The 16,030-nt window shown below is 36.2% G+C and overlaps 1 protein-coding gene across 1 annotated transcript; it reads right to left on the minus strand.

Moving 5' to 3' along the window:
* Positions 1-57: 57 nt before the first annotated feature.
* On the minus strand, positions 58-1,977 carry LOC133288101 (F-box protein SKIP2). Its single transcript, XM_061485800.1, has one exon. The coding sequence runs from the start codon at positions 1,854-1,856 to the stop codon at positions 306-308; it is 1,551 nt and encodes a 516-aa protein (XP_061341784.1). The 5' UTR covers positions 1,857-1,977; the 3' UTR covers positions 58-305.
* Positions 1,978-16,030: the final 14,053 nt, after the last annotated feature.

The raw sequence follows: 16,030 nt of genomic DNA on the forward strand, positions 1-16,030 counted from the left end.
ATCCCATCCATAATAACTTAATGAAGTATTTTTAATTTTCTTTCAGTAAAAAGTGGTTCGCGTGATTACATTGGGTACATACGTATACACGCCAATAGGAGTAAGTAACTATAGTGTGTTCCAAGACACAGTTCTATGACAAGTTACAAAGCTGGTATGACCATCTTAACAACCAATGATGGTAATTGGCAAATGCAGTTGACAAAAGAAATACTAATATTAGCAATCACTGCAAGGAACAGGCAACCGAACACAATATTGAAGAATGTGAAAATGGCAAAAATGTGTTTGTTTTCTAACCGAGATCATGAAAAGCTGCTACTGGAGATATCATCACCGTTTGACCACCTTCTGAAGGCACACGGCACTAAATTTCTACCAGCCAAAAACCCAAACTTTGTTCTGAACATTGTCAATCGGTTGTTGTTACTACTTGATGGAGCATCAGCCACGGTTATTTGGTTGGTTGTTGGTAGAAACTCAATAGTACTACTGTCTTGACCTCCTTCAACACCATCGCTTCCACTCCCATCCAAAGCTTCAACTTCACTATCATCGTAATTAAATGCCAAAGAAACCCTCTGTTCACGCACCCACTCTACACCTTTACCAGTAATCTTTCTACACTTTTTAACCTTAACCTTAACCAAATTGGGACAACCCGAAGCAAGAGCTCCAATCCCAGCATTAGATATAGGGCATCCTTTAATGCATAGCTTCTTGAGTGCAACACACTTGGCAGCAATGCACTCAATCTCCGCATCACCAACGGTGCCAATCCCACAAAGAGCCAACCTTTCCAAATTTATGCAATTGGATGCAATTGCCACGAAGCTCAAATATGTGGGATAGATACCAATCAAAACAAGTTCTTGTAAACTCAAACAGTGCTTGGCAATAGCAATCAACCCATCATCACCAATCCTATTAGTCCTCCATCCATCAATGTGAAGCTTTCTCAACAGCTTGCATCTCTCAGCAACTACAGAAATCCCCAAGTTGGAGCACTCAGCGGTTTTCACAATGTGCAAAGTTTCCAAGCCCAAGCAATTAGATATCCCATTAAGACCCATATCACTAACTTGAATCTTCTCAAGGTGAACTTCAATTAACACAGCGTTTAACAATCCAATCTTCTCCAGAGTCTCATCCCAATCGCCCAAACACCCAATCAGCTTCAAAGTTCGAAGCTTTTTCGAACCAATTATAAGCGGCGCGAAGCTTTGGCCATTAACAAGCTCTTTCAGGCATATTGATTTTAACGATGAATCAATCGCCTCGGTGCTGTCGTGGACCCCACGGAGCCGCTTCACGGAGAGTTCTTCCAAACCGGCGCAACGATCCATCACGGCGATGATTCCCTTGGTGCCGAACATACACGACGCGCATGAGAGCTTCTTCAAGGCCTTGCAGTTGTTGCCGACGTCGGCCATTCCGATTTCGGTTATTTCCCGGCAGCCGCGGAGCTTGAGGCGCGCGAGGTTCTTGCATCGGAGCGAGATAAGTGCCAAAGCGTCGTCGTTTATGCTGGTGCACCTGCGGTCGCATCGCAGGGAGAGTTTCGTGACCGAGTCGAATCGGGTAAAAAGCGAAGGAACGAAGTCCACCAATTCCGCTTGAGCGTTCAGGGAGAGCCGATGGCGGCTTTGGCCGTCGATGCGGAACCACCGCCGGCAGACGAGGGAGCAGCGTTTCCGATCGACAGAGCTTAGGAAATGAAAGATCCCGGCCAAGCAATCGTCAGGGAGATCGACGGTGTAGTCTCGATCGGCATCGTTGGTTGAATATAACGGAGAGATATGGTGGCGATTAATTTCCGACCAAGGAGGCACGGCGGTGGACGGTGACTGTCCCATTATAATCGGGGGTGTGTTTGGTGGTGAGGTATCCAAGGATTTAAAAGAGCCGCTAGCGTGTGTGCAAGCGCGGCGCGTGGAACTTCAGTTAAAAGATCTTTAACGATTAGTTTCTTCGTATTTCATGATTTCTTTCTGTATTTCAAGATTCTATTACTATAAATAAAATTTAATATTTTATCTTGTGTGTAACTTCATTTATCTATTTATGATTTTATTCAAAAAAATTATTTTTTATTTTTATTTTTCTATGTACTCCCAAATCCTATAGTTTTAGGATTGCATGTGATAATCACTAGTCAGCAAAGTCAGCCCATGTAACGTCGTAGTGGGTTGCGTGTGTGGGTCATCTTCGACCTGGCCCCTTCTCTTCTTCTAGATTGCTTTTTAGTGACATTATTTTATTTTTCTTCAATATATATTTCGTTTTAAAAGTACTTGAGGAATTGTCTATATATTTATGTTGTAAACAATAATTATGTAGTCATTTATTAGTAATTATGTAGTCATTTATTTGTATTTATTTAGTTTGTTACTTGTATATTGGACCAAGCTCATTAGGTCAAAATTAGGTCAAGAAGTCTCTATAAATAGAGACCCCTATGTACAGATTCAAATACAAATCAATAATATTTCATAACCCTTTTTCAAGTTGGTATCAGAGCTCTCGATCCTGAGGGCTCTGCTTCCGCGCCTATTGTCTTTTTTTTTACAAAACCCTAATTTCTTTGCCTCTTGCCGCCATCAGCTGCCACCGAAAAAAAATTTCCGGAGACCTTTTGGACCAAGGGGACCACTGTTGACCTTTTTTTTCGTTCTATCATTCTACGCAACGTTCCTCCGCCACAAACGACCCAAACACCTCCGACCGCCTTCAACCAGTTATGTCTTCACCGTTTAGAACCCTTTCTGGTGACTTTTCAACCGCAACCACCCACACACAGGTGCGCGCTCACCGGACGACCACACCGGAAAAATTTCAGCCGGAGAAGCCTTGCCACGCGCTCTCACGCGCCGCCTCTTTGTCCGATAGTGAAGCCCCCGCGCAGCTGCTTTCTCCGGCGCGTGGAGGCGCGTCCGGCGGTGTTTCTGGACCGGACCACCACCATTCTTCTCGTCTCCTTGTTATCTTTCTGGATCTGTGTTATTTTCTCAGATCGGACATCGTTTGGTATTTTTTCCGAATTTTTTGGCTTCTTAGAGCCTTTTTTGTTGACTGTTTTTTGTGCAGTATGGCCTCTTCTTAAAGGAGTTCCTTTACAAAGTTTTATGATGGTGCATCTTCTAAACCTAAGAGAGATGATCGATGGTGTTCTTATTGTAAAAGAACAGGTCATATCAAGGATTTATGCTTTCGCCTCCATGGAAAGCAAACTGTCTTAGAAAAGATGGCAATGATGCGTGGTCAAGCGCATTTTACTTCATTTGGAATAACTCCTGCACCTAATGAGACCCAACCTGCATTTCGTCTAGATGAGTTAGAACGGCTCCGAACCATCATTGATTATCTGAGTAAGCCATCTGATACTAGTGCTTTGGCTTTGACTGGTATGAGCCCCAAGACTCATTCTTTCCTTTCTTCATGTAATGATTTTAAACATTCCTGGGTTGTTGATTCTGGTGCTACTGATCATATAGCTTGTTGTGCTGACTCCTTTGCTTCTTATCATCCTACCATTGGAACTCATACTATAGCCATAGCTGATGGCTCACATACATCAGTTGCGGGTTCTGGTGACATAAACTTACAGCAGTCCTTACATCTTAAAGATGCTCTTCATGTTCCTAAACTCTCCACGAATCTTCTTTCTATTCATAAAATTACAAAAGATCTGAATTGTACTGTAACCTTCTTCCCTACCCATTGTGTTTTTCAGGATCTCGCCACGGGGAAGACGATTGGTAGTGCTAAAGAGCAAGGTGGGCTGTACTATCTGGTGTCACAATCTCCCGTAAATAAAGTAACAGATCACATCTTGATGTCTCATGGTCAATCAACTGCTGATTCTTTGATTTGGCTTCATCATAAGCGCTTGGGACACCCTCCATTTGGTTTACTCAAGTCTTTATTTCCGTCATTGTTTTTATCTAAGCCTGTTGAGTCTTTTTATTGTGATGTTTGTGAGTTTGCTAAGCATCATCGTGTGTCTTTTCCTTCTAGTAGTACCTAAGAGTGTTGAACCTTTTGATCTTATTCGTTCTGATGTTTGGGGTCCTTCTAAAGTCCCTCATGCTTCTGGAAATAGATGGTTTGTTTCTTTTATTGATGATTGCACTCGTGTAACTTGGGTTTACTTAATGCATGAAAAGTATGAGGTACCACATCTGTTCTTTCAATTTTATAAAATGGTTGAGACCCAATTTGGTATAAAAATCAAGAGACTAAGAACAGATAATGGTACTGAATATGTTAATCACAGTTTTTCCCAATTTATACGAAATCAAGGTATGATTCATGAACTTACTTGTATAGAAACCCCTCAACAAAATGGGGTTGCTGAAAGAAAAAATCGTCACCTTCTTGAAGTTGCTCGTGCCTTACTGTTTCAAACACATGTACCCAAATGCTATTGGGGAGATGCCATTCTTACTGCAGCGTTCTTGATCAACCGTCTACCCACTCGGGTTCTCGATCATGTAAGTCCTATTCACTCCATGACTTCTTTATTCACTCCATGACTTCTTTTTTTCCTTTTGTTCCAACTTTGCAAAGTCTTCCTCCTCGAGTGTTTGGGTGTGTTGTCTTTGTTCATATTCATAAACAGCATCGTAGTAAGTTGGATCCTAGGGCTCTTAAATGTGTCTTCCTTGGATATGCTCCTGATAAGAAGGGCTACAAGTGTTATCACCCTGGTAGTCAGAAATTTTTTGTTTCTATGGATGTTACATTTCAGGAATATGAGTCCTTTTTCCAAGGTCCTCATCTTCAGGGGGAGAATAATTCACTAGAAGACTCATCACCTTCCTTCTTTGAATTTGAATCTTCAGTGTCTACTCCTTCACCTGAGTCAGTGTCTCTTCCTCTTGTTCCTGTTCCCAATGTGTCTATGTCTGATCCTCCTGTGACTGATCCTCCTATGACTGATACACAGCCCACATTGCCTCAGCAGCAACCTCAATCGTCTGAACCATTGGTAAGTCCTGAATCTCATATTTCTGATCATGATACTTCTGATGACTTACCCATTACTACTGATTCTGATGATTTATCCATTGCTCTTAGAAAAGGAAAAAGATCATGTCTCAAGAAATCTTGTTCCTCTTGTACTCAATACCCTATCTCCCATTTTGTTTCCTCTACTAATCTGTCTATGCAGCACAAAAGCTTTGTTTCAGCAATAGACTCTATTGCAATCCCAAAATCAGTACATGAAGCCTTGAAAGATGGGAATTGGGCTCAAGCCATGCAAGAGGAGATGAATGCATTGGAGAAAAATAAAACATGGGAGGTTATTGATAGACCTACTGGAAAGAAAGCAGTAGGGTGCAGATGAGTTTATGCCCTGAAATATAATTCTGATGGAACTCTTGAGAGATACAAAGCTCGATTAGTTGCCAAAGGTTACTCTCAAACCTATGACATTGATTATGAAGAAACATTTGCTCCAGTTGCAAAGATGAATACGGTGAGAGTTTTGTTATCCCTTGCTGCCCATTACAATTGGGATATAAACCAATTTGATGTGAAGAATGTTTTCCTCAATGGTGAGTTAGAAGAAGAAGTCTACATGGAAATTCCGCCTGGTTTTGATTCTGTGAAGGGAGAAAATAAAATTTGTAAATTAAAAAAGGTCTTGTATGGATTGAAGCAGTCACCTCGTGCCTGGTTTGGAAAGTTTACTAAGGTTATGATAACCTTAGGATATAAACAAAGTCAAGGAGATCACACTCTTTTTTTCAAGCACTCCCAAAATGGGAAGCTTACTGTGCTCCTTGTATATGTTGATGATATTATTATCACAGGTGATGATTTTATGGAGAGACAGATTCTGCAAACACGGCTTGCCTCTGAGTTTGAAGCAAAGACCTTGGGAAACTGAGATATTTCCTAGGGATAGAAGTAGCTCATTCGAGCAAAGGAATCTTTATCAGCCAGAGTAAATATGTTCTTGATCTTCTCAAAGAAGCAGGAAAGCTCGGGTGTAAACCCTCTAATACTCCTATTGAGCAGAATCACAAGATGTGCTATGAAGAGGAGAGTCCTCCAGTTGATAAAGGACAATATCAACGGCTAGTTGGGAAATTGATATATTTGGCCCATACTAGACCAGACTTAGCTTATGTTGTTAGTGTTGTCAGTCAGTTTATGCACGATCCAAAGGAGAAACATATGCAGGTAGTAGAGAGAATTCTTCAGTATCTGAAAGGTACTCCTGGTAAAGGGTTGTTATTCCGACGTGATGGCAATCTATCTTTAGAAGTCTACACAGATGCTGATTATGCTGGATCCGTGACTGACCGTCGTTCTACCACTGGTTATTGCATGTTTCTTTGTGGTAACTTGGTGACATGGAGAAGTAAGAAACAAGATGTGGTCGCCAGATCAAGTGCAGAAGCTGAATTTCGAGCTATGGCTCAAGGCATTTGTGAGTTACTGTGGCTGAAAATTGTACTTGATGATCTAAAAATAAAATGTGAGGGACCTATGAAGCTGCTATGTGATAATAAGTCCGCTATTTGTATAGCTCATAATCCAGTTCAACATTATCGGACTAAACATATTGAGGTCGACCGCCATTTCATCAAAGAGAAACTTGATAGCGGGTTGATTACCACTCCATACATTCCCACTGGGCGTCAATTAGCTGATCTATTGACAAAAGGGCTTCCTTCAGATAGATTTCAAGAACTTGCTAGCAAGCTGGGAATGATAAATATCTATTCCTCAGCTTGAGGGGGAGTGTTGTAAATAGTAATTATGTAGTCATTTATTAGTAATTATGTAGTCATTTATTTGTATTTATTTAGTCCGTTACTTATATATTGGGCCAAGCCCATTAGGTCGAAATTAGGTCAAGAAGTCTCTATAAATAGAGACCCATATGTACAGATTCAAATACAAATCAATAATATTTCATAACCCTTTTTCAAGTATTTATCTTTTGATTTTATGTAGAAATGATTAATTATTTTAATGTGATTAATTACTATATAATACTGTCTTGAAATTTCCTACTACATAGCCATGACATTTTCTCGAAACTCATATTTTAATCAAATATTAAACAATCATATCATTCATTTGTCAATGGAATTAGGTGTTTGACATGTAAAAAAAAAAGAGTAACAAATACAGGAAAATTTTAAAAAGTTACAAGAAAATAATAATCACTATATTATATAAAAACTATTTTATATATTTAAATCAAGGTGAGCTAACCTTATACCAGGACAAAATTAACCTAAATCTTAATATAATTCGAGATCGAGTCATAAAATTGGGCCGATCAAAAATTTTAAATGAAATTGAAATTAACTCCATTGCGTATTACCTCATTTCACATGCACCCCCGTAGTCTTGTTCTTAGGTTATAAGTATTCCCTAACTCTGGTCCACTGTATTCCTAACCCCTTTGTGCTTCTCTAATTCCATGTGATTCACGATTCAATATTTCTGGTCAATTGCTTCTTGTTCAAACTCATGGTCCTTCCAATTTCTTGGTGGATTTTTCTCTCTTGTGAAATGTGAATTTTCAGTATTCTGACATGTTTGAACCAATAAGTCTATTTCTCTTTCAAAACTACCCATGGAAACAGATAAAAAAGGAAGGGGGAAAAAAAATATTATCAAAGGTAACTAAAATAGCTGAGTGCGCGCTGAGACAAAGTGATGCCGATGCTGATTATGATTATTGCCAGTATATTACTATGCGTGAAATCAAACTTGTATTGCACATTTGCACCTTTGTTTTGTCCATTCATTCGATGACTCTGATTCCATGAACCATGCGCCTTTTATCTTAAGATATTGTATTTTAAAGTAACCACTGGCACGATATATATGATAAGACTTGAATGCTTCAAAGAGTGTCATGATATTTTAGTGTTTCTACTTAAATGGTTAGTACCGTGGAAAAAATAAGTTTAAACAAAATTTTCGTTAGCACGTCAAATAGTCCGTTTGAATGAAAAGTTGTATTTTTTAAAAGAATTTTTTAAAAAGTTAAAGTTATTTTATATTTAGATGTAATATTTAAAAAATGCTTTCGAGTAAAAATATTTAAAATAAAAAAAAATATTTTTTAAGTATAAAATTATCGAAAAGGACAACACTATTTGCAACACAAAATAATTAAAAAAAAAATTGGTGAAAAGATGAAAGCTAGATCCGATTCAAGCAATGCGATTCCATGACCTTATTTGGATTTGTAATGGTGATGGAGGAGTAAAGCTATGGATCTATTCGTTATTGTAACTTTGGTTACAAAATCACAGTTTTTAAGCTGATTTTGCAGCGATTGATCTCTTCATTCTTCCCTTCAATTTCCCAGGTTGGCCCCTTTTGTCCAATTTGAGATTTTGATTGGAATTTCATGCTTCGTTTTCCCTTCATGCGGTGCATCTCTATTAAGAGGAACTAAATTGTTATATTTGTTTTATTATCAGCCTTTGCTCGTGTATTCTTGTTAGTATCAAAAAATTAGAAGAGCTAATCTTCTAATAAACATGTTTCCAACAACTAGAGTGGAATGTAAAAATATTTTAATTCTATTTAGATTGGGGAAGGATATTATGACAACCAAGTTGTGTTACTACCAAGTGACTACCAATCAATCTTACGTTAGATCGATTATATTGATCCAACGGTTATATTTATTTTCATCTTTGTATGGTCATGATTCCCCAAATTTAATACTTTATATTTATTTTCACCTTTGTATGGTTATGATTTCCCATATTTAATGCTTTCACTTTAAATATGGAGAATCATGACCATACAAAGATGGAAATAAATATAACCGTTGGATCAACATAATCGATCTAACGGTGAGATTGATTGGTAGTCACTTGGTAGTAACACAACTTGGTTGTCACAATATCCTTCCCCATTTAGATTAGTGCAGTTTTTTGTTAGAAATTTTTATAATAATTGTGGGCTTCAATCAATTCTAGTTTTTCTTGTTTTAATAAAAACGGGCTAAGTCATCCTATGGAGGGGTGCCGTATAAAGCCCAGTTAATTAGTGATCCTTTTGATTTTGGCTTGGATATCTGTAAACCGATTAGTGTGGGTAACAGTGTAGGCCTAACCCATACGCCCATGATGAGAAAGGGACTAGGGTTAATAAGTTTGGTTAGGTCCTCTCTGCATTCACAATGTGTTAGAAAATCATCACTTCACAACTCGCTCCATCGACGGTTGTGATCAGGGAGTGATAAGAAGATCTTGGTCTTTCTATTGCAACATCATCGGAGGAAACAAGAAGCCTTCAAGAAATCAAGAATTATGTCTTCAACAAGTAAGCCTGAATCTTTTAGTATTCTAATTTCATATAATCCTATTTTAAAATTTCTTACATTTGATACCAGAGCCAAGATTATATAAATTAGGACCCAATTATTTGTTATTGGACGTCATTGCGTCTTTGTGATTGAATTTGTTTCTTTTTTCTTTCAATATGGAATTTCCCAAATTATTCTTGAATTATGGTTTTCGATAAAAAGCAATTCAAAATAAATCACGTATAAGATTTCAAACCAATTTGTTATTCCATCAATCATCCTGTGTACTGATTCCATATTTTATGTTTCATTTGAAATATTAAATTAAAATAACCAACTATTTTTACTTTTGCAAAATTTGTAAATGAGTGTTGTACAAATTTAGTTGACGGTGATGGAACTAATAAGTTTTAGAACGTAGTGCAAGTCGTTCATAGAAAGAAATCTTTGAACGATAATAATTTGCCCAGCATTCATGTATTGGATTTCGTGCAAAATAAAATTAGTGTATTAAAACTGACGAATCCTTATATAAAAGTGATTGCACTAAGGTAAACTGACGAATCAAATAATTTGCCCTGTGATTGCACTAAGGTATTTTATTAATATAAATTTCCAAGTTTTAGGTGGAGGTCAATAAAAGGGTATTTGATATCGGAAAGGAATCAGATATTGGTTTTCATATTGCATATCGCATATATGGGATATAATGATATTCAATGATACCCAATAATATAATATTATGTTATTTAATGTCATTTCTCTCTTGATTTAATTCATTTCAACCCTTGATTTATTTTATCATATTTTATACACACAATATTAAACTAGGAGAGAGTATGTTAGTCGGAGTTATATATGACTTGTTCTAGTCTTTGAGAAAATAAAAATGAGATTTTGACATAATTAATTTAGAAGAAGCTGTACTTGTTTTGGAATTTAAATCCATAATAGATAACATTTTTTTATGGATTTAGAAAATCCTTGTTGGATTTGACTGAAAGCTTTAGAGATATATCTTTATGTTTGTGACTGTGGTTCAAGAGAAATATTTGGATAGAAATAAATACATTACCGTTGGTGTTTTTGTATTTAGTTTAAAACTATTTGGAATGAATAATTTAAAATAAAAGTTATTTAGTAGTTATGTGGGTTACATACATTAAATTCAACATGAATAAAAATGCATAAAACCATGATACCTTTGATGGAATTGTTTCATTTACAGTTAGGTGTTATTTATGGATGCAACTTAGTGGTGATTAATTTGATTTGTGGAGAAGAAAATTTATTTGGATCTTTTTAAAGCTCATCTCTAGACTATGGCGCATGAGGCACTTGTGAGCCCAATAGTGACCTAATTTTACCAAATATTACTTGTGTGGTGTTATAATTAAATGTGACATTGTAATATTAATAATTATTAGGTTTCAGTGTATATTTTGGTGAAAAAAAATATACTGAATAAAATGTGTTATGTCTGAAAGACATAGATGTCCAGCCGGTGGCTGGTATATTTTATGTAGGATCTATGTGCCCTCTCTCAGGTATCTATGAATGAGATATCTTTGATGGTAGGCAGATCACTGAGCACAATAATAATCAACATAGTCAAGATGTGAGGTGTGTGCACAGTGACAGCTAAGAAATAGGGTTTAGAATGTGTGTACCTTATTAGTTTAACCCCTTATTTATAGATGGGTTACCTGATAGGAGTGTACTTTTGGGCCTCTTAGAAATATTGAGGGCCCAAGTTGTAACAGCACGTTGTACACCGGTATTGTTAACATTAATTATGATATTAAGCGCAGTTACAATCACAGTAGTTCATTTATAAAAATGCGAGTAAACTTTTTCCGTTTATTACCCGAGCGTTTAAAACAATAAAAAGCGTAATAAATAAAAGTTGTGAACGCAACTGTAAACTCTTTGCGGAATAATTATTTAAACTACTTTTATAACTTATTTTACATCTCTCAAGTCACTAAGGGGTTCCCATAAACTCACTTAGCCAAAATTTCACTTTTGCGTTTTCTACCTATCTGGACATGGTTTGGTCTTTAATTTTCTGCGGACAAACCGCATTCTACAAGCCTACCATATTTTGATATCACACAAGTTATTTAGAGCTCGTTTGCTCCGGGTATCGCCGTTTGAAGTTGGACAAGCAAAGCTGCCAGCTAACCCCAAAACAGCTCCAAACATCCTTCACTCGATCAATTACTGTAGAAAATCCACTCAACCAGTTTCTCTCAAATTTTTATAAAACAAACTAGTCCCTATTAGTAATAATAAAAAAAATAAACCTCAACCTTCAATTTGATATATCATACACCTAACTTTACCAAGAAACGAAACGGGAATAAATTTCCCAAAGTCGGTCCAGAACTGCCCAATGTGCAGTAGCCCACTGAACAGTCTGTGTTCTCTGCCTCTTACAGGCCGACGCCCAACCCATATTTTTACCAAATGTTACCACAAGATAGAGGACATCTAAGGCTTCAAAATAGCTTATGGAACGTCCCTATCGGACCTCTATGGAGGGAGTTATGCTCTTCCGAAATTCGCCTAAATTATGCCAATTTCTAAAAAATTCGCCAGAGTTTCCTTTGTTTTTACAAAAATTCCCAAATTTGCAAAGTGATCTAAGACCTCAAATTGTACCTAATAATCATAGGGTGGCACACACAAGGACCAGCAATGCCTTGGGGCTCTTACAACCCTTCACAGTTTATATCAATTTACTCAATTCATATCATATTGCTTACTTTATTACACTTAACACATTTCAATCACCAATGTCCATTTGCATACATTTTCTAAACATACACATAATCAAATCCTAAAATAGGTCTATTTCCCTTTCATCACATTACATGCTTCCATATTACATCAAGTGTCCATGTACAATTTACAACTTCCAAATGAAATATTACAACTTACAACCATAGCCTTCAAGGGGATCAAGCCCCAGTACCAAGAGGTTACCTGTATAATCCTCTCCACGTAGCTCCAATGCAATTTATATTCCGAGCTCGTTTCACCACAGAAATACCTACACAGAGGACATTCACAATCAGTTACCACTTATACAAACGCATGCAAGTTACAATTCTACAAGCATGGTTCCAATTACTCACCTCAATCCCACTTGGTCCGAGACCAAGGGCAATCCACCGAACTCACCTCAAATCTACGTACGGCAACCTACAACAACCATGTACGAATCATTAATACACTGCAATTCTATCAAAATATGAAAACGTCAAAAATCTTCCCCCACCCTAGGTAGGTTCGACCCTATTAGTGTTATTTTGCAATTTATTTTTCTAAATTTTCTTTCTCACTTTCTTAGGCATCCTTAGGGTACCAAAAGGTCATATTAAGTGCCACTTTTCATTTTACATCATTCAAACATCGTTTTGCCTAATATTTTTCTCTAGGTTCCATTACACCTCTCAACACTATCAATTATTTTTTCATTAGTTTTCCAACCTTCCAACCACCACACAACCCTTCTAATTACCTTACAATACACAACACATCATTCAAATAATTTTACAACATCAATTCCTCATTTATTCCAATTTGGCCGAATTGTACATAGGTACACCTCAAAGGATTTTCAATCCAATTCAACTACTCCACACCTCATACAATCCTATTATAACATCAAACAACCATACAACAATCCAATCACACAATCCTAACACAATTCCAAAACACAAAGTCATGGCATCCTCAAAATTTTAACACAAAGTCATGGAATCCTCAAAAATTTTCAAAGTTAAAATCATATTTTCACAATTATTTTTATTGCATTTATAGCTCCTACACATCATTCTAAGACATATTCATCTACAAACATTTTCCATTTGAGCTCTCTAACAACACGCATCAACCAAAAATAGCTCAGGGTTCATGAAAATCAAACTCATCAATCAACCATCAAAAGGTGAAGAAACTTACTCACAATTACGTCACAAGGCTCCTCCTAGCACCCCTCAAGCAATGGCTTAAGAAATCAACCCCAAAATCACAAAAATTCCAAGAAATCCATGGCTGTATATGCCTCTTTTCTCACAATAGAGAGGGTTTCAAAAGAAACTAATCGGTGGAACGGGTTCGGATGGTGATTTCCATCGAATTTCAAGACAAGAATCACTTGATTCGGTTAAGATTTGATGAATTTATGGAGGGAAGAAATCAAAAACCCAAATGGATCAGGGAGGGGGGCTGTCACAGTTTTTTGAAGGGAGAAGGGGAGAGAGAAGACAATGAATAGTGAAATGCTTATGTGTCTTAAGTAGTTTTAAGTGAGGTGGGCCCCACCGCCACCTCACGCGATTTCAAATTAACTTGAATTTCCCTCCGATTCCACTAAACATCCATAAATTCACAACCTATTTAGAAACTCTAATTTTTAACATTAACCATTGTCCTTTAATTACCCATGATCAGATGAATCCGGAGTTTTTCGGTCATTTGGAGAAAATGTTGTTTTAAGCTGTTGCGCGCGTCGTAAGCACGCTTCCCCAAACTTATTAATTTTCATCAAAATTCATCAAAATTTACATTTCCTAGTTCTATATACCATTTATAACTTGTATTCAAAACCTAGAGCTCAAAACTCAATCAGCACGCTTTACTGTGTAACTATACCGCAGTATTTTTATCCGGTAAAAACACTATTTACTGTATTTTCTGAAACTTGCCTAACCACTCAATTACTCGTTCTGAATCCATTTCCAGGGTTATTTTTATCATCTGAGACCTTCTACTCAATTTTATCTTCCTAGGGTTGCGTGTTGGCTAATTACCGTTTTACCCTTCCTTTGTATTGTGACCTAATTTTTAGGATTTGCACTAATCCTTCCCTTTAATCATGTTTCATATTTTAATATATAATTTAGAATTGCGAGGTGTTATACAAGTCCAACTGCTTAGCTGTCTGTCTGGATATGATATCATTAATAAGAGATTCTCTTCCTTTTGTGTTGTCCTTTATTGGTCATTTTAGAATATGGGCCTTTTTCAGGTCCATAACAAAATGGATTTAATATATTTTGCATCAAATGTTGAAGTGACTTTGAAGTTGTTATGATATAGTGTTGATTGCTCTCAGCTTCTAATGCTTGCTCTAATATTTTATTTATTGAGGTGCATGCTTCCGCTTGAATTGATTAAATACAAAATTTGTTTGGGAATGATTTTGGTCATTTCATGCAATTTCCTGCACAAAGGGGGAATTGTGTTTTATAACGGTAAATTTGTTTGGGATGATGTTAATGGAGATACATTGGTCCAGGTGATCTGTCTGCCCAAAGGGGACACATCTCTGAAGCCAGTGTATGCTCATTGAGCAAATTTTCTTTGAGGTTGTAGATGAAGTTATTGGAGGCTCATTGGGCAAGAGATCTATCTGTCCAAAGGGGATAGATTTTTGAACCCAATGATGTGCTCATTGATTAACTCATCCGAGGTTCGGACCTTGGTTTTGACCTTGGTTTGTGCATTATGCCCAAAGGAAAATGTACTATTATGTTGGCCTTGTTATGACAACCTGTTGTGCTAAATGATTAACTCATCCTGAGCAACTTCTTCTTGAGGTTGTAGAGGAAGTTATCGGAGGCTCATTGGTCTAGGAATCTATCTGCCCAAAGGGGATAGATTTTCAAACCCAGTGTTGTGCTCATTGATTAATTCATCTGAGGTTCTGGCCTTGGTTTAACCTTGGTTAGTGCATTCTGCCCAAAGGGGAATGTACTATTATGTTGGCCTCATTATAATATCTGGACTAAATTGAATGTGTATCCTTTAGTTTATTCTAATGCATACTTGTTTTGCCTTAATAATGAATTTCTATATTAGTTCCTTTAAATAGATTCAAAAAAACATGTTTGATTCATTTTGAAATATTTATTTTAATTTTTATATACAAAATATTTATTTGGAATTATTTGCTCTCATTCATATTTAATTTTGTGAGCTCTTATTCATGTTTAATTCTGTAATAAATATTTATGTTCCTTTTTCATAATTTTAATTAATGAAAAGTTGTTACATATTATCGTGATTATAATGTTAGTATTTACTCTCCCAATTTTAGTGTAGATTTTATGTGCTTTTTCAATTAAGTTTGATTAGTGAGCTAAGATATATAATTGTTGATATTGGGGATTAGAATTTGTGCATAAATTATAATTTAGTTAATGCAATATGAATTTTGAAAACACGTATTATAAGATTTTTTTATATTATTTGGGCATAATCATTCAGAATATTATTTGTGTATTATCAGAGTTCTTTATTGATAAAAATTATTGTTTGCAATTATCTGCCAAAAAGAAGTTATTGTATGCATCAATTTTCAAATTTGCATTGAGTTAAAATTTAAAATAATGTGAAATAATTATGTACTATGTACTCTGCCCAAAGGAGGGTTTATAATATGCTAATTATTTTGTTAGAATTATTTCATTGCTGATAATTAATATAATTATATTTATGTAATAAATATACTATAATAGAATTGTTGATTGGATTGAATTGTGATTAATGGATATGAGATCTAGATTTTTATTTTATTTTTTATGAATTTTGATCTTGATAGGGCTTTGTGTTGTTAGCTTATAATTAATGTAGAGAACATACTTGTCGTGTTTTTAGTGGGAGAGATATGATTAACTTTGTGTGATCTTGAAGTTATTGTCGAGTCAGTGGGAGATAATT

Source organism: Gastrolobium bilobum, unplaced genomic scaffold, assembly GCF_033153095.1.
Source record: "Gastrolobium bilobum isolate Gb01-03AN ecotype WA unplaced genomic scaffold, APGP_CSIRO_Gbil_v1 utg2810, whole genome shotgun sequence".
Taxonomy (NCBI): Eukaryota; Viridiplantae; Streptophyta; class Magnoliopsida; order Fabales; family Fabaceae; genus Gastrolobium; species Gastrolobium bilobum.

Coding starts and splice junctions, on each gene's coding strand:
- LOC133288101 (XM_061485800.1), bottom strand. CDS start 1,856: ATGGGACAGTCACCGTCCACCGCCGTGCCTCCTTGGTCGGAAATTAAT.